The sequence below is a fragment of the Lygodium microphyllum genome, chromosome 27 (genome assembly GCF_053477565.2).
Source record: "Lygodium microphyllum isolate KBCC chromosome 27, Lygodium_microphyllum_v1.1.10, whole genome shotgun sequence".
Taxonomy (NCBI): domain Eukaryota; kingdom Viridiplantae; phylum Streptophyta; class Polypodiopsida; order Schizaeales; family Lygodiaceae; genus Lygodium; species Lygodium microphyllum.
Genome location: NC_141161.1, coordinates 13497249 through 13517044, shown reverse-complemented (window position 1 = coordinate 13517044; position 19796 = coordinate 13497249). Strand labels below are relative to the sequence as shown.

The following is a 19796-nucleotide window of genomic DNA, read 5'->3' as shown; positions in this document are numbered from 1 at the left end:
TGCCTCGAGTTGCTACCAGCATAACTACTCTATCTGACCCAAAGGCTAGATCCATAGAGGCCACCTTTTTGCCATCTGGTCACATAGACCTTATCTGACATATAAGTCACGACCCAACCAATGTTTGCCATGCTCACACATGGCTTCTCCTCATAAAGGGGGCCTTACAACTTTGAGCACTATGGATCATTGGTGGCACTTTACGAGGGTGAAGCATTGAGCATATCTTTTTTTTTTGGGCAAATAAAGTGTGGCTAATTATATTACTTAAAAAAAACCTGAGTACAAGGAAGTACTCATGCTCAATAGACTAGCTGGAGCTGATTAGAGTCACATATATATCAAGTATACAAGCCTCTCAGGGCGGTCTAGGGGGGATGGGGGCAAGAAGCCATGGAGGGGGGGTGTATCGCTATCTGGGGTTGCCTGCTGCATCACGAAAAACAGGTCCTAGCCGCCCCAAGTGTGCATGAAATGACATCGGAGCTCTTGACTCGCCCTGGACTCGCCCTGTACCTGATTCCATCGATTGTGGAGGGAGTGGATAATGGAGGTCCAGAGCTTTGCTAAGGTCGCATGTACTGAAAGTCTCTCTCTACCGAAAGCCTCTTGACACTGCCCCTTCCAGATATGCCAACTAGTAAGACTCCCTAAGATCTTCCATACCTCAGAGCGGTCTGTTGTGGGCCCCAATACTTGGCGGATGGGAAGAGCTTCCAAACCAACCACTGCGCACGACCCTGCCTCGATAATGAACATCGTGTCCTGCATCCTGGCCTCATACAGAAGGTGATGGCCCTGGCTGACAGTCTGCCAACAGAAAGCTTCCCATAAGACACATCCAAGGCTGGGTGCTATATGGCGAAGGATGCGGCATGCTCCTCTCCACACAAGCTGCGTCGCCTCACATGACCAAAGGCAGTGCTTTAGGGTTTCCAGAGGCTGTTGTGTGTAGTGCTTACAACCTCCCTCCTTCTATATCTGGGCAAGCCAACTTCCCACCGCGAAGCCTCCATGTGTCAACAACCATAAGAAATATGAAGCATTGAGCATATCTAACAATGTGTTGGTTGCAAAAGGGCTTTGAAACATTGTGTATGGAATTGAAGTATGTCGTAGTGGTGTCTTGGAAGTTGCAAGCGCAACAAAAACAGGTGCTATGAAGGATGTTGTAGGTTCTAGTTCTGCTCCAGTTAATACTGGAGTACTACAATCACCTACCCATGAGTGGATTTGTTGCGGTGACAGAATGCAGAGACTCATGTCTTCTTTGCATTATTTGACAAAGGCACTATGATTCCACACACACTTACTTATGTAAGATAGTTAAAGATTCTTGGGATGTGCTTGCTTGTTTATATCGAGGAAGAGATGAGGTCCAGATTGCTTACTAGCGTAAGCAAGTAGAGAGTAAATATATGGATGAAGGTGACTCTATGGATAGTGTTTAACAAAGAATTCGCTTAAGAGTTTACTTGTGCAGATTGTTCTCAATGGTCTTCCTAATTCTTATTAGTGTTTTGTGTCTACTCTTTGTTCGATGATGAAAGGAAATTCGAGAGCTTTGTCATTTGATGAGTTGGTCTTGTTGCAAGAAGAACAATATTATCAAAGCAGGTCCATTATATGCGCATGTAGATCAAGCTTTTGTGGATCGTGTTTTGCCAAAAATCTTCACTCTAATGTTGCCACTACCTCCAAGAACCTAGAGGGGCTGCCCACCATTAAGCCTCGTCCTTTTCTGCAGGTTTCTCACTCTACCGTGTAGATTTTAGCCATCAGCCACGTACCATTTGTTGTCTAGCCATCACCGACTACAGCCCATCACTACTCACCCCCAGGTGGCTTGTTTTCAGGCTTCAGCCATCACCCTATTGTTTGGAGATCTCCATCTGCATGGTCATCATAGCATTTGATCAGCTTGTGTTTTTAGCATCTAGTGCCAAGCGACAAGCTGCTACTATCTCACACACTGGGCGACTAGTGGAGTATCTCTCCTATTGTTGCATGATAGTTCTCTGTCTCGGGCGATCGGTTTTCAGCCTTCCTCTGGTGGTACACTACTATGCTTACTAGATTTCACCCTTCGACTGCTATGTATTGGTGACCAGCTTGCTGCCCTTCATTTTTCAGCACTCTCTCATCTCCGACTGGTGGTTATTGCACTTGGGATTCGTCTTTGGTGGACCTCACTCTCCGACATTGTATTGCTCTGCTCTTGGGCATTTTGTACACTCTTACATTCATTTACAATATTCATTCACTTCAAAGTATCTTCTCTTTGTGCTTGTCTCTGTGTTTGAGATTCGAGTTTTTGTGTTTTGCATTTAGGATTTGAGTTTTGCTTGTCTCTGTTTTGAGTCTTTGTGTTTCAGTCTTGGCCATACATGCTGTCTTTCCTTAGTGCATACCCTAGTATATCTTCACATGGTATCAGAGCTAGTGCTCTTCTAAAGAGTATCGTGCAGTGATTGTGGAGGCTAGTTTTTGTGTAAGACTCATATGTGACTTGATTTTGACTCATAATGTCTCAGACATCTTCTTCTTTAGATCCTATGATGCCCTATCAGACTTTTCTATCATTGGAGGCTCTGAGAAGGCAGTATGGTTACGAGGAGGTAGACACACCCTTAGAGATGAAGAGTATTTGCGCATCACATATGGTTCCGTTTACACTCCTCCAACGAGTGGTGCTACTGGGTTTGGATGGATTGTTGAGACTGGCCATCTCTCTGATCTTGGAGAGACCATGACATTTGGCGTATCTGGAGATCCATCTCCTTCATGACGGCCAGACCTTATGCCAGGTCCATATAACCCTTTTGAGTTGTATGAGCCAAAAACCTCTATTGTTTTTCTTTTGTTGTGCAAGATCTAGATAATTTTTAGTATGTTAACTTTAGTGGAGGAGGATTTGGAAGGAGATATACTTTATTAGATATATATCAATTTCATTTGGGCAAGTAAACCATACTTCTCAACTCCCTCCCATTCCACCGCTATCTTCTCCACATTTTGATCTACTCGCACCTTTATTCCAAAATATTGGATTATACTCCGCTTCTGCTCAAAGCACACTAGGGGTTGGATCTTTCATCTCCGCTCCTAAGAATTTCTCTTTCTCCATTCCACTATCTACTTGCCCTCCATTCACTCCACCTCTTGCTGCATCGCTAGTGGGAATGCCACCCTTTTACTCCATACCTTCCACATATCCCCACTTTACTACATCCTTTCACTTTGGGACGACTGATGGGTACCCCCCCTCACTACTCTATAGTCTAGTGGGGCTACGTTTCCATTACTGCACTATTTGCTCCATTTGTCTGAGCAGCTACCGGCTATGTGGCACATAGATAGCCTCAGCAGCAGCCTATATCCTTTGTTACTCTTGAAGGATTAGTTGATTGGTTTGCTAGTGACTTACCTATTGCACTTTACTCATCCATTTGTAGGGCATCCACTGCACCTTTTGGGACCCCTTCCCCACCTTACCGTAAGCGATGGTGGCCACACACTTAGCCTTTTCCTTTTTAGACTTCCACTGCATACTTACATACTCATTGCATTGCACTTAGCTTTGATTTCTTTTATTTTCAATTTTGTTTTTTGGAGCATCTTACTACTCACCTTTGTGCTTGCAGATTTTGATCTCTTTTGTAGGGTTTTGTATTTCAGTGTAGGACTAACATATAGGCTTGCACCAGTCCTCCATGAGTTGGAGATAGGAGATGCGTGCTGTTCCTTTCATGGTTCCATGTACCTGGAGTTTTACTGTTCTACTAGAACGGAGGCTTCCCCTCCCGTGGTAGATCGTGTAGCATCTCCTTTGATTCTATCATTGTAATGACTTCTATCCTCGCTCTTCCTGAAGGGATGCTTCATCATCTTCATCCAGATGGTTCTCGACACTAGACGAAGACCAACATCCTCTGGCTCCTCTTCGTTCTTCGGCATCGACATCTAGGTTGAGAGAGGGTTCCTACCCTTCCGTGGTATTCTATAGGTTTCGGTACTTGTCTTTGACGTCGGCCCTTCCCTGTGTTGTACCTTCTTGTATGCATTGCATGATTTCATCATCTTTGTACTAGTGAGCTTGGGCAAGTGAACAATTTGCCCACGAGGACATTGTTCCAGTGGCAGATTATACCACCATCCTTCACATGATACTTCATCACCTTTCCCTCATCATCAACATCCTTGAGTGGTTGGGTATGCTTGTACTATTTTGTGATGTGTTCGGTATACCATCCCTACTCTCGTCTTTTGGGTCACTGTTACTTGATCGGCTGCATGCTTAAAATTAACTTTTCACAAAAAAAAAAAGAAGTTTAATGTGGTTTCATTAGCCTTTGGTAGGCCACTAGGTAGCCGACGAGCACCCTTTGTCCAATGCCCTGTTCTCTTTGGGCTGACTACTTGGATTCCCCTTGTAAGATAACCATGGTCTCTGTAGTCTTGGTAGGCCATTGGGTAGCCAATGTGCATCCTTTGTTCGATGCCTTGGTTGCTTTGGGGTGGGATATCTTGGGGTAAAGATTGTTGGCCTTCCCTTTTAGGCTTAGTTTTTGCCTGAGAGGGGGTGTTGAGCTAAAACACGCTTTACAGCTGATTAGCATTTTTAGACAGCGCCAAAACATGCTTAATTAATGAAAAACGCAAATTTGGTGCACAGTTTGAGAAAGTTTGAATGGTCTCCCAAAACCCTAATTTTTTGGGCACCCTTCAATATCTATAAATAGCCGGGCTACCCACTATTCAGCCTCATCCTTTTTTGTGCAGGTTTTTCACTCCATCGTACAGATTTGAGCCATCATCCACCTACCATCGGTTGTCAGCCATTACCAACTGCAGCCCATCACTATGGAGCCCTAGGCAGCTTGTTTTTAGCCATCGCCTTGTTTTTTGGAGATCTTGATCTGCTGGGTCATCATAGCACTTGATCAGCTTGCGTTTTCAACATCTGGTGCCAGGCGACAGGTTGCTGCCATCTCTTGCACCGGGCAACTATCGCAGTACCTACGTTTTTTGCTGTCAAGCAGGCTGTCACATCAGCAAAGAGTTCTCTTGCTCTCGCATGACAGTCCTCTGCCTTGTGCGATCAGTTTTCAGCCTTCCTTTGGTGGTACACTGCTTTGTTGACTAGTTTTCAGCCTTCGACTGCTGTGTATTGGTGACCAGCCTGCTGCCCTTCATTTTTCAGCACTCTCTCATGTCTGACTGGTAGTTATTGTACTTGGGATCCGTCTCTGGTGGGTGTCACTCTCCGACATTGCATTGCTCTGACCTTGGGCATTCTGTACACTCTTACATTCATTTACAACATTCATTCACTTCAAAGTTTCTTTTCTTTGTGTTTGTCTTTGTGTTTGAGTTTTGAGTTTTTGCATTTTGCGTTTTGCGTTTAGGGTTTGAGTTTTGCTTGTTTTTGTTTGAGTCTTTGTGTTTCACTCTTGGTTGTACATGTTGTGTTCCCTCATTGCAAACCCTAGTATAGGTTCACATGGGACTCGTTATTGACCCTTTTTCTTTTGGGTTTTGGGGACAATAGACTAAGGCAACTTGCTTTTATGCAAGTCGATTGCATTTATTGGAGTTACTGAGTACATTTTGAATTTAGCCTCTGCGTTTTAACTAATTGTTCGTGCAAGACTGGGCGATAGTGTTTCATACTGATTTTGGCAGTGTTTGGTCTATTTTTTTGGTGATCCATTGCTTAGCTTTAGAGTGGTTCATGTGCATATGGTTGTCATGTTCTTCTCACTACAATGTGGTTATTGTTGATCCTTTCTTTATGTGCTTTCTTTATGACTTTCAACTCGTGCAATCCTTTGCACACATATAACTCTCTAGTTCCCTTGTCTCTACTCAGCTTCTTTCTCTCTCCCTTCTCATGGCTCCTATGGCTTCTGATATTGATGATCATCATGCAGACATTATTTACTTGTCTACGAGTGTTATGTTGGAGAGTTGTTGTGTTGAGATTGAGGTTTCAGTGAGGATGTTGTCTCTTGGAGCTCTAGATGTTCCAATTTTAGAAAGGGGTGACATATGGAAGAAGAAGAAGTCTCCTTGTTATTATTGTGGCAAGAAGGGACATTTTCGGAAGGACTGTAAGACATTAGCCGCTTTATGGAGTATGTAGGCTCAGACGGTGATGCCTTTCTAGGTGAGTCTTCCTCATCTCTAGGTCCAGGTTTAGGCTCTTGCCATACGACCTTGGCGATGGTTGTTGGGGCCTCCCTTCCAGCTTGCTAGTACAGGTGATGTAGGACATCCCTTAGAAGTCTCTATTGCCAAAGAGAGAGTATGAGAGGGTGGTGCGGTGGGGCAATAGGGCCCGATCTATACTTCTATATAGGTACAAGATCTAGAGAGTGGTTTCCCTAATGCATTGACCAAAGTTTGGCAGGTTTACAAATCTTGGAGCTGGGATTGATATCCAAGTTGATGATGAGCTGTTTGAGCGGGCTTGGCTCCTACTCCGAGTTCACATGAGGGGACACTTTGGCAGTCTGGTCAGGGAATCCATGGTCATTTATGCACTGCGGCATTGGTGATAGGATGGTCACTTGTGCTATTTCAGAGGCATTGTTGATGGATATTGAGAGCTGTTATGATTCTTCTCTGTTTTCAGGAGGTGGTACAATTGCATTGACCTTTGATTCTCTCCAAGGCATCTTGATGGTGGGCTGGCCACTCCGTACTTGGATATCCATGGTTCTTTTCTGGTGGTTATTGTTGTATGGACTATGTTGGGTTCTTATCATTGTATCCTTATATTATATTAGATCACGCATGATCTGAGAGAGGGTGTTACCAGATTAGTCAGTTCATGTGTGAGTTTGTGCATGTGGTTCAGTGGGTTGGGCATCTTTGCTATTTTAGCCATTATTATTTGCCATTATTTGTGTTATTTATCGCATTTATTGCTTTTCGACCAACATCAGATGCTGGCTGACCTGACATTATTTATGGCATGGATTTGGCCTTTATATTTTGATCACTCCCTCCTCCATAGTGTGTGCTTCACCACCTATAGGTTCTGGTGGAGAGAGGGAGCAACTAGTGACTCACTTTACTTTTATACTGTCTCATGTCTTGGTATATGGATTCTATTCCTAAGCATCTCTTTTCTTGTGAGTTCTTGTGCAGCGTTCTTTTTTTTGCGGTGTTTCTCTTTTGTCTTCTCTCTTGTGCTTGGCAATCTATTACAGCATTTTTTCACGCTTCCATCATTGCATCCACTTTGCAACGATAATTTGAGAATGGGATACCCTTGGGTCAACTGGAAATTAATTCCTCTAGTTGGTAGATTGAATACCTTGGTCTTCAGTAATTGAGCACAAATCCAAAAGTGGTTGTGGAAACCCTAATCTACTGCAAATTAGGGTTTCAACATCAATTTTTTCAATTGCTCTTTCCCAATGGCTAGAATATGCTTAGAATTCCTGAGGGAATGTTGGAGGATGAGATAGGAAATCAGTCGAAAGGATTATCTTTTGAGTGGTAGCTCTAATGGCAATTTTGATGGCAGCAACATTTTTGAAAGGGGGGTAAAATTACAGATTGCTAAGCCCTCTTCTTATGTCACCTCCTGTCAACATTTTCGAAAGGGGGGTAAAATTGTAGATTGCCAAGCCCTCCTCTTATGTTGCCTCTTGTCACCAAGTCAAAGAAGGAAACCTATTGTCCTTGTCCTGTTGGGTTGCCCGATTAGCTGTAGGCTAACTCAGAGTTCAAGTTCTTCCTCCCTGAGCCTTTGAATTCTCGATGACCCTTAGCTCGCCCCCAAACAACCTTCTCTTAGCTCACATGGGTAATTTTGATAAGTGGCAGCCTTCTACTTCTAATTTCACATTTAATTAATTAATTTTTAGAATTCAAAATTTGAACATTAATAAATTATCCATTCGACCATACCCAAGAATTGGCTAGTGCCCATTCACAATTAAGTGCTAATCCCCATGGGACATTTAATGGTCCCAATGTTAATTGACCTTGGACTAGTATTACTTTTGTGACTTATTTGTACCCACGTGCACCTCACGTATGCACAACTTAATAATGCCAAAGCTAAGAATTCCAAATACACATCCTCATGATAATTCGATTGAGCTCCCAAGCTTTGCTAATATCGTTGGCTAATAACTCCCAAACTTCTCACTCCTTGCCTTTATTAGCTCATATGCAAGTAGTTGATGAGTCTACTTGCATTCTCCGAAGCCGGAAGTGAGCATCTCTCTCTCTCTCTCTCTCTCTCTCTCTCTCTCTTTATCTCTTTATCTTTTCTATGGTGAAATCTCTCTCTCTCTCTCTCTACATACATCCCCCCCAACAACACACACACACACACACACACACACACACACACACACACACACAAAGAAAAAAAGAACTTAGCTACAAGAGGAAAATAGAACAAGCATTAACACAAGCAAGCAAGTAGCCCATTTTCTGCAATGGTGATAGTGTAGAGAGATAAGGAGATCAAGGTAGCGTGCCAACTGCAAGTACAAGGGTACTAAACGTAGAGGCTAGACCGGAAAGAGATGAGTAAGTTTGCCATCGACCAAACAATACATGCTGGAGCTAAGGGAGAGATCACTCTAGATGCTACCCCCATACTATCTCATTAGGGAAGTATTACATACTCTACCCAACCAATCTTGACTAGTTGAAGCTCATTGCTAGTATCCTTATTCAGCTACACATCTAGACATATATTGCTCCATATATCCACCCCATCATCTTCTTGTTTTATCATGATATGGGCATTGCATTGTCCATCACCTTAGCTTTTTTGCATAATATATCACTTATTATCATTTAAAAAATTGCCATATTTTCAAAGTAAAAGGCAACGTGGCATGCAAGCTCGTATTGCTCAGATGATTGGACAGAGAGAAGAAGAACACAAGAGGTTAAGCTTGTTGTTTGCAACCATTGGAATGATGAGATTAAATTTTTTGCACTTTAAATATGGGTAGACTCTTTTACAAGAGGTTAAGCTTGTTGGTTGCAACCACTGGAATGATCTGATTTAATTTTTGTCACTTTAAATATGGTAGACTATTTTACAAGTGGGTAGGGCCTTTAACTCTTAGGCATTTTCGGTCAAGCACATTTTTATATTCCACTGTGGGTATTTTACCTATTTGGTGCATCTTTATTAATTCTCATTGACTCACTCCTTCATGGCGCTTTTTCATACATGTAGTACAGACTGATCCGTATGGTACGGTAGGGTACGTATTCATATGATTTAGTATGAAAAAATAGACACTTTTTGGCCACTCTCCTTCAAGCCTAGAACTTTCTTTTTTTTCTTTTTCCTTTCTTTTTTTCTTATTTCTTTCACCCCCAAGCGCCTACTTGTCTTATTTGTATAATCATTCATATACGAGTATCCACTCCCATCTATGTAGTTGTAAGTTGTAGGTAGCAATAGCGCATGCACATGCAACATTAGGTTTTGGCATGTTACCCTCAAGTATTCATCTTATATACTCTAATAGCATTGCTATTTAGACTTGAAACACCTATTCTATTATCTTTAGTTCGAAATAATCAAGATATTTTTTATTCGTACTAATATCGTACCGTACCTTATAAAATCTTAAGGTATCATTTAGTATCGTATTTTATCGTACCGTACCGTATCGTATCGTACCTTTCGTACTTGACAACTATGATTGAAACCACAGGACACTTCCAACTTGATGATCCCTAGGTGCAGTGCTAGAGTGTGGTTCTAGAATACGTGTAGAGCTTTTGCTCTCTTGTCTTTATTTATTTATTTATCTTTTGGTGAGCTTCTTAAGACTCTTCTTTGTCCTAAGAGTATATGATGAGTGGTCTCAAGGATTGCTTCATGCAAGCCTTGCTTATAAGATAGCTCTTCATAGCCATTCCTGTCGCCAATAGAGTAGTGGGTAGGAATGGATGGTTGCAGCTAGTGAACTGACTCATTCATGTCCTTCAACAGATTAAGGTAGCTTGGTACATTTGGATAGCGAGGTGTGGTCATGCTATAGACTTCTAGGACTCTATAGCAGAGACCCTTTCAAGGATTTGAGTAGAGATCATTCACAATCTTTGCCAAAGATGGAAGTGTTAGTGGATATGACAATTCATGTGTCAGTCTTTGCATGTGATTTAGTGGGCTAGGGCACCAGGATATTATCTTGTGTATTTAGGCATTTTAGCTTGATTTGATGTGTATTGGCATTTATTGCAGCTAGTCGGCCATGCTGGCCGACTTGTCATATTCTTGGCATTTCTTGTGCCCTATATTAGGCACTCCTCCTCCAGAGTCATTATCATCATCTGTCATTCATCATTTGACAAGTTCTAATGGAGAGAGGGAGACGGTGCCAGTGCTTTCACAGCTAGTGATTGTGAATTTTGTATAGTCTCATATCTTGGTATATGGATTCCATTTTTTGAGCATCTCTTTGCTTCTGAGTTCTTTCTGCAGTGTTCTTTTCTTTGTAGTGTTTCTCTTTTCCTTTGTCTCGTGTTCAATAGTCTATTATAGCAGTTTTCCATGCATCCATGATTGCATCCACTTCTAACATGGTATTAGATTGTAGGATCTAGGTTCTTGCTGCTGTTTTCTGCTGGTGCAAGTCTGCGTTTTGACTTTTCGTCTATTGTTTGGACCTGTTCTACACTGTGCGACTGATTTACAGCTTGGGCAACCATCCTCTGCTAATTTTTAGCCTGTTTTTCTGCTTTTTTTTCAGCGCTTTGCAGTCCACCGTCTGGGTTTACAGTTTTGTGGGGCTGTTTCAGGGCTGGGGACCTGTTATTGACCCTTCCATATCAGCATTTTGGTGTCTGCTGGCTTAGGCGACCTGTTTTCCTGCAGGTCGATTGCATTTATTGCAGATCGTGACTGCGTTTTGCTCTTTTGCTTGTGTGCAAGGTTGGGCGATAGTATTTCAGGCTGGTTGGCTGTGTTTGGTCAATCTTTTAACTTTGTGGTACACTGTTCAGATTTAGAGAGGATTCATGTGCATCTGGTTGTCGTGTTCTCATCACTACACTTTGGTTACTGTTGCTTTGTTCTCTATGTGCTTTCATTATTACCGCTTTGAACTCGGGCAATCCTTGTGGGTTAGTATTTTTGGCATACTTTTCTCCCTGAAGATCCCTTGTCTTTCTTCATCTTCTTTGTATCTCCCTCATCATGGCTCCTCTGGCATCTCCTAATGGTCAACATACAGACATTCTTTACTCATCTACAAGTGTTATGTTGGAGACTTCTTGTGCTCAGAACAGGTTTCTGTGAGGATGCTATCTCTTGGTGGTTTAGATGTTCCAGTTTTAGAGAGGGGTGCCATACGGCAGAAGAAGAAGAAGTCTTAGTGCTATTATTGTTGCAAGAAGGGATACCTTCGGAAGGAGTGCAGGACATTAGTAGCTTTACGACAGGAGCATATGCAGACAGTGATGAAGGGTGACGACTCTCTTGGCGAGTCTTCCTCATCTTCAGCTTCGGGTTTAGGCTCGAGCTGTGTGGCCTCAGCAATGGTTGTAGGGGGCCTCCCTTCTAGGTTGGTAGTATAGGTGATGTGGTCATCCCTTATGACTCTAAAGTGCTAGAGAGGGAGTGTGAGAAGGTGGTGAGGTGCCTCATCTATACAGGTAAGCAGGTGCACAAGATCCTGAGAAGGGTTTCTCTTAACGCATCGTAGGTTTTCAAATCTTGGAGCTGGGATTAACATCCAAGTTCATGGTGAGTTGGTTACTTGACAGAGAGCAGGATTGGCTCCTAGTTTAAGCTCACATGAGGAGACAATCTGGCGGTCTGGCTAAGGGCCGAGAATCCATGGTCACATATGTTAGAGGCATTTTTGATAGGATAGTCTTGCATGCTACTGCGAGACTTTGTTGACAAATATTGAGAGCTGCTATAATTTTTCTTTGTTTTCATGAATCGGTACGATTGACATTGACATCAGATTCTCTGCGAGGCATGTTGGAGGTGGGCTGGCCATTCCCTACCTGGCTATCCATGGTTCACTTCTGCTATGATTCTTCTTTGTTTTCAAGAATTGGTACGATTGAGATTGACATGAGATTCTCTGCGAGGCATGTTGGAGGTGGGTTGGCCATTTCCTACTTGGCTATCCATCGTTCACTTCTAGTTTTTATTGTTGTTTGGGCTTTGGTTAGTTCTTATCATTATATCATTATATTGTACCAGATCACCCACGTTTTGAGAGAGGGTGTTAGCGGGTATGTCAGTTCTTGTGTAAGTCTGTGCATGTGATTTAGTGGGCTAGGGCACTAGGGTATTATCCTTTGTATTCAAGCATTTTATTTTGTGTAATTTGATGTGTATTGGGATTTATTGTAGGTAGTCCGGCAACATTTAATGCTGGCCGACTTGTCATATTATTGGCATTTATTGTGCCCTATATTAGGCACTCCTCCTCCATAGTCATTATCATCATCAGGTATCATTCATCATGAGACATGTTCTAGTGGAGAGAGCATAGTTGTCAGGTACGAAAAGTACGGTACGGTATGGTACGATAAAATACGGTACTAAATGGTACCTTAAGATTTTATAAGGTACGGTACGATATTAGTATGAAAAAATTTTTTAACTTCATTATTTTGAACTATAGATGATAGAACAAATGTTAAGAGTCCAAATAGCAATGCTATTGGAGTATATAAGATGAATACTTGAGGGTAACACGCTAAAACCTCTATGGCATATGCCGCATGCACTACAACTTACAAGTACATACATAGGAGTGGATACATCATACATGAATGATCATACAAATAAGAGGCATGTATGCTTGAGAGAGAGAGAGAGAGAGAGAGAGAGAGAGAGAGAGAGAGAGAGAGAGAGAGAGAGAGAGAGAGATGAGATGAGATGACACGAGATGCTTTATTAACGTCTACAAGAGGCCAAAATGACCTGTGAGACCAATAGTTACCAAACAAACCACCAAAGGTTTTGGTAAAAGATTTATGAATTTTGTTATGGTTTTGTTTGGCATTGCTAAGGCTAAAGTAGCTACCGATGGTACATTCACTAATTCGTGTATTCTCAAAAGGTACATTAGGCCAAGCTATCCTCTGGCCTAGTTTTATTAGCAATGTGTACTTATGCTTTGGGTTGGGTGGTGCAAAATGAGCTGTGAACAAAGGTAAAATCAATAGGATTAAGCTACTTGATGATTCTCAAATGGTGCTGAATTTATTTATTGATGACACTAACATATTATGAAAAATGATGGGACATCAATTAGAAATGTTTGGAACTGCTTGAATACCTTATGTATGGCCTTTGGCTCTAGGATAAATCATAACAAAACATGTATGAGGAGTCTAATCAAGCTTCCACCCCCCTTTCTTGGTTGATCGATCAAGGCTACAAAATCACCTCCACCACCATAGCAACAACAGGCAACAATCCAAACCAGTACCAACCACGTACCAACGAATCAATTCGTACTACGTACGAGTGCAACTATGGGAGAGAGGAAGACAATGCAAGTGCTCTCATAGCCAGTGACTCACATTGGCTATGTACTATCTTATATCTTGGTATATGGATTCCATTTCTTGAGCATCTCTTTGCTTTTGAGTTCTTTGTGTAGTGTTCTTTTCTTTTGCGGTGTTTCTCTTTTCCTTTGTTTCTTGGGTTGAACAATCTATCACAACAGTTTTTCACGCTTCCATCACTACATCCACCTTTGACAGGGAGAGGAAATGAGAAGGCATTGAGAAGATGATGAGAAGGATGGAGGCCTTCTTGTGGAATTGGGAGTTAGACACTCTTTTTCCACATAGTCCCTTAGATGGTTTGGCATTATAGCCCACTAGATTGGTTGTTCACACAACCGTTGTATTTGTAATGTACTTAGACACACTTTTCAAAGTTTCTTGTACTTAGCATTCTACCTCAGGGGAATTCTCTCTAAGGTGTTTTAATAGAGTATCCTTTGGCTGCTTATTGCCAGCTTTTTGTATGAACCTCCTAGAGGACATGAGTGATAGTTTATTCACGAGGTGTAACCACCCACTTTAGTCCACTACACCTCTGAACGTGAGGGTTAACTTAAAAGGCAATATGCTAAGCTGATCCTTCCTAAGTAGGTCACTTAAATCCCCACCCAACTCTATCATTGTAGGAGAATAGGATGCAACTTAGTATCATCCCTTGTAATTTATTCAAAAATAAATAAAAAAAGAAGAAAGAAAGAGAGAGAAAAAGAAAATTATTATTTTTTCTCATTTGTAATGTATGAGTGCCACAAACATTACATCTAGGGACCATTAAATCCCTAGCCCTTGTGCTTATGAATTCAGCAAGTGCAATGCTTAATGAAAAGAGTTTGCCAAATGCTTATTGGGTTGAAGTAGTGGTTAATACTGTTTATGTGCTAAATAGAATTCCTATAGGCGGAATTCATGATGTAACTCCCTATGAGAAGCTGTATAGGCACAAGCTTGACATTAGGCATCTTAAGGTGTTTGGCTGCATTGCTTATGTGCATGTTCCTGATGAAAAGAGGAAGAAATTGGATCCAAAAGCTGTCAAGAGTGAAATTTTGTTACAAAGATTAGAAACATCCATCTTGACTCGATAAGTAGCTATCCTTGGATTCACAGTGCATTTATGAGATATCAAGAAGTATTTTAAAGAGAAGAAGTTCAAGCCAAGCTATTGTTTAAACTTTGGAGAAATGTCCAAGTTTTGGCCCTTGGGCCAGTATGGTTGTTGCAAGTCTTGGATTGTCTTTTTTCATGTGAAGTTTTGTGGCAGTGTAATCTTGATTGGCCATATTTTTGGGTTGTCCAATCTGTTCAGAGTGAGTATTTGCATAACAGGAAAAAAGTTGCTAATGAAATCATCGTTGACATGTACAGGGCATGATGCTTTACTATTGATCTTTAACACCTACATTTTTTCCCCCTTAGCTTTAGTTACGAGCTTAACATGGCATACAGAAAAATTACTGTTTTTTTGCTTGGAAAGTGGACTTATTTTAGTATCCATTGGTTCATATGAATTTTGAAGGTTTATTCACTGGAATTGCTTATACTTTCGAGTGCACAGATACTCAAAAGATGTGTTTTCACTGCATGTCTTACAGCCTTGGGATGCCAATTTAGAAGAGAGTCTGCCTCAGGAGAAAGTCCTCCTTATACAAAATGTTGATGCATCCTTCACCTCTAGAGATATCCAGGTAAAGCAACCTCCAAAAGCTGCAGGTTTTGTGTGAAGATTGCTCATTCAGTCATAGATTTTGTTTTGGTTGGCTGGTGGTACTGAACAGATTGTGTTGGGGTAGGGTGGAGGTGTATGCTCTGTTTTGTGTGGCATGCTACTAAGTAATGGGCCACTGATGTAAAATCTGATAATCAGTTGACCTAATGAGTAGGCTTCATTTTGGTAAGCTTGTTACAGACATGTGAGCCACCTAGATTCCTGGGTGCTGTTAAAAATGATAGGTAAAGAGCACCAGGTGTGCATTAAAGCAAAAAAGGTGTTTACCAGCATTAAAAGGAGAACAGGTGGCACTGGATGGAACTGGATGCAAGCAGATGGAACGAGATGGAGCCATGATGGCATGGGTGACGGGCTCTTAGCGGCATGGCAGGCCAAGCAGCTGTGGCATGGTGACCTGCTGCACTTCGGACGAGTAGTATAACCAGTGATGTGGGCCAGCCAGAGGCCGTTAAGGGTGATTGTTTTGAACTCAGGTGCCAAAGGTTGCTTCTCTTTCTCTGTTTGTACTTTCTCAACTTACCTGTGCCCTTCCATTGTTCACCCTAACTTGCAGGCTACTGTCTTGTACTTGTTCCTTCTCTATTTTGTCTTTCTATACTGTCTCGTGTTTGTGGCATACATTTGTGTTCAATGGTCTTACATGTGCCAAAGTTAAGAAACTGAGGCCAATTTGCAGGTCTAGTTTTTTGTAGGTAGTTTCATATACTGGACTAATAGCCGCATGAGGATGCCAGGTGGGGACTCATGATGATTGCCAAGGGCGGCCCAACAATTTCTTGCTTGGCATAGTTGAAGATGAAAAATTGGTGAAGCTCAAAGAAATACAGTCACATCCACTTCCCTATGCTAGTTTGAGGGTGTAGGAGAGGGGCAATGTTGGCCTATTGAACTGCAGAGTTGGCCTCCATCAGCCAGGCAGTAAGCCCTGCCTTTGTGTTGCTGAAGAAGTGGGTTGCCTATGGTATTAGCCACTCAATCCTATCCATGGTAAGCCTCCACGTCTGAGTGGTGAGAGGAATGATGCTGATGTGACGGTAAACCAGCGTTGTGATGCTATTGGATGTCTATCACACAAGTGGGCCATTGTGAGCAATTCAAGACGGTCCTTATCCACACTTTGTGACATATGCTCTTTCGCCTAGGTCTTCTCTACCAACTTCTCTAACTGTGTGCAACAGCACTTGGTTCGAATGAAGGAATAGTTGGGGCTATCAGGAAGTCCGGAAATGAAACTGGCCATCCTTCCTGTTGCAGGTTACATAGCTCCCCATCTCCAAAGAAAGAGTGAACTTGGCAATCTAGATGCATGGCCCGCACTCTATGGATAAAGTTGATGGTCTAGAAGAGAGCCCCTATCATCATGGGGGGTGTAGCAAACTCTGCTCTAATAATCTAATGTGGTTGTTGCGAATCATCCGTGAGAGCATGATGATTTGTGATCTCTCAATCTATGGCAATAAGTAGTCAAGCCACAGGTCAAAAATGGTGCACCATACATCATGTCTAGTATGACCAGTGTATCAAATCGCCATCCTTGTGTGCGAGGCTCTTGGAAATGTGCCTGGTGGCAATGTCGCTCCAACTGGCCAAAGCAGTATATCCTCATGTGAGTCGATCCTTGGCCACCTGCGCCATGGCGAACCTCTCCATCGATGTAGTAAAGGTGACTCCAAGTAAACATATGAGTTTGCCACCTCCACTTGTCCCCTCTCCTAGGGTGACTAATGCCCTAGGAGAGCGTTTGCGGCTACTCAACAACTTGCTTAGACAAGATGTGTGATCTCATGGTATGCACAGGTCGAGCAGTGGCTTATAGGTTTTGGTATTGACATGGACAACCTCCACCACTTCCAATACAACCCTGATTTCCCCCCCATACTCCTCTCTCACTCCTAGAGGAAGTTGAGGATCTTTACAGGCTACACATACAACACACATGGGTCTCACCTCGACAGTCCCTCCTTAAGAAGGTATCCTACTATCCCATTTTTAAGGACTATAGTAGACAACTTCATTGTCCGACTTGGCTATTTGGATGTATACATGCCATATGAGATGCAGGTTCCATTGGCCAACTTAGGGTCTCATCCCATTAGTTTGAGATCGAGGTAGAGAGAGAAGCTCTTATCCCTCGTGCAATGCAGATATGTAGATTGTGTTAGGTGGAGGAGGGTGAGGAGCACTATATTTTATAAATTTAGAGTCTATAGTATGCTTCGTGGCAAATACCCCACACTTTCTAGGGATGAATTTTCTCTTAGATCTGTCATGGAGTCATCATATCTGCCTCTATTGGGCTAGTTCTTGATCAATACTTCTTTTAGACAATGACTACACACAATATTGGTATAGAGGGGGGTGATAGTCCAGAGAGCTGAGGAGATTAGAGTAGCATGTCAGCTATGAAGACCGGGATTCTAGAGATAGAGGCTACATTAGAGAGAGATCCCGATGCCAGAACCAGTATACCTGGCAGAGATACTTGGTAGGGATGGGAGATCAAACCAGATACAACCTTTAGTGTTCATTGTCTCTCAGTTACCCTAACCCTACTTGTGTTCTTTATCAGTTTGTGCTTTGTTGTACGATTGTGGTTGTTATTTGTAAAGGAGTATTTCTTTACGTGATATGAGAGCTAGATGCCCACACTGAAGAAACCTAGGCTTTTGATCAGAGAACTTGCCAATAGAAATAGGTTCACAAAGGGAAGGTGACTTTGAACACGTCCTTGCTACTTCAGTCTCCCAAACCCTCTATGTAGAGACTTGAGCAAGAGTGGGCCCCACAATTTGCTCTGCAAGGATCCGACATAGATAGAGAGACACTAGACTACCATGGAGTCTATATACCATGGAGTCTATATACCATGGATTTTGATTCTTGAATGGACTTGTGATTTGTTATTCTCAAATCTAACCTCCCATCCCCTCTTTGCCGCACCCTTCGAAGCATTTGCCATTCTCAAAAATCATCTCCCATCCCCTCTATCCCGCTGGCCGCACCCTATCAAAGCATTTTCCATTCTCATCTCCCATCCCCTCTCTCTCACTCTTGCTCTTTCAACTTTAACCCAACCCTCGGGCCTCTTGGGTCTCCCTCCCTTTCAACTTTCAAGAGTCAAGACTCGAGCATCTCTCTCTCATTTTTGCAGGACAAGAAGCTCCTGCCATCGCGTCAGGACGCTATCCCCGGCCTCCGTCTAATCCCCCGCTTGTGCCAGTCCCCTCCCCCTCCCCCATCGTGGCTGTCAGCCCTGCGCTTGCCGCCCCCCTACGGCCACTTGCCCTGCTCCCCCACCCGCCTCCAATCGTGCCGGCCCTGTGCCCCCCCTGCGCGCGCCTTGAGGCCCAGGCAGGCAGTCTTACCACCCATTGGAAAAAAGTATTTTCCCCTCCTGTCCTCCTCTTCTCGCCATCAACTCCCCACACATCCAGTTGCTCCCTCCCCCCTGCAGCAGCTTCCTCCCCCGGTAGCACAGTAGTGTGATTGGTAGGTTCCCAGCAGGGACACGCAATGGAAACCCGTGGTCAGACGTTGGCGCATTCTGCGAGTGCCCCCCGCTCAAACACCTTGCGCATCATCCTCTCTAAGGAACAACTCTTAGCCGTTCGGACCATAGAGCTCGAGCTGAAAGAAACAACGATATTTGGTTAGGTCGTTGGACACTCCCATCGAGGGCCCAGTTGCGGGACTGGCTTCACTCCACGCTGCGCATTGGCACTTCACAAATCGTGGAGGCAGTCCTCATGGGTCGAGGGATCTTCATAGTTCGACTCACCTCTGCGGACGCAGCTCGTGAGTTAGTAGAGAGCTCGCCCTATGCCTCCACGAAGGGGGTCATCTACATCAGTTTAGTGAAGGACTTTGGACGGCTCTTTGACACAGTTCTTCCTGCCTCCTTCGCGGATGCAGTGGCAGCTGCAAGAGTCCCAAAGGTACGGGTGGCCGTGAAGGACAAAGAGTATACCAAAGTTCTTGGAGATTGAGGTAGAAGGTCATTGCTTTAGGCACAACTAGTCATTGTGACTGGGCAACTAGGGCGATGCCTGCGTTGCCACGACTTTGGGCATCAGACAGTAGATTGTACGTGTTTTGGAGCCAAGGCGGCTCTGTCGACAGGTCCACAAGTGGAAGCTGACGACTTCATATAGGTTCAAAGACGACAGAGAGGGAGATGGCAGGGGGGGGCTGCAGCCAACTCCTCAGACCCAGCCTCGACAGCAGGGAGTAGGAGGGTGGGCGACGCCTTCTCGGATGAGCACTCCACAGCCCCTGCCCGCCCCACCCGGGAGGACCGCAGTTTCCCACATCCATCACCTGCACCACAAACTACATCACTTGAGATCCTACAGTCCCCCAACCACCACCACCTCCCATGCCCCCCTTTACGTTGGCCCACAACCCCCCCCTTCTAGGACCACGAGTCCCCCTCCACACCCGCCACATACCTCTGACCATCCCACCATCCCCGATCCTCTCCCCGCCCACCACCTCCCCTGCTGAGTAACCCCCTTGATGCGCACCCGATTTA

General features: G+C 43.5%; 1 protein-coding gene across 19 annotated transcripts in view; it reads left to right on the top strand.

The window, feature by feature from the left end:
• LOC148012063 (protein ANTI-SILENCING 1-like) overlaps nucleotides 1-19796 on the top strand; it is a 155034-nt gene that overhangs the window by 93318 nt on the left and 41920 nt on the right. For 18 of the 19 annotated variants that reach the window (XM_087669792.1, XM_087669793.1, XM_087669785.1 and 15 more), the window contains one exon: nucleotides 15129-15221. In XM_087669792.1, the coding sequence (XP_087525918.1) occupies nucleotides 15129-15221 (93 nt within the window). Of the gene's footprint in view, nucleotides 1-15128; nucleotides 15222-15486; nucleotides 15739-19796 lie in introns of all 19 variants that reach the window. The other variant, XM_087669794.1, reaches the window with a different exon arrangement.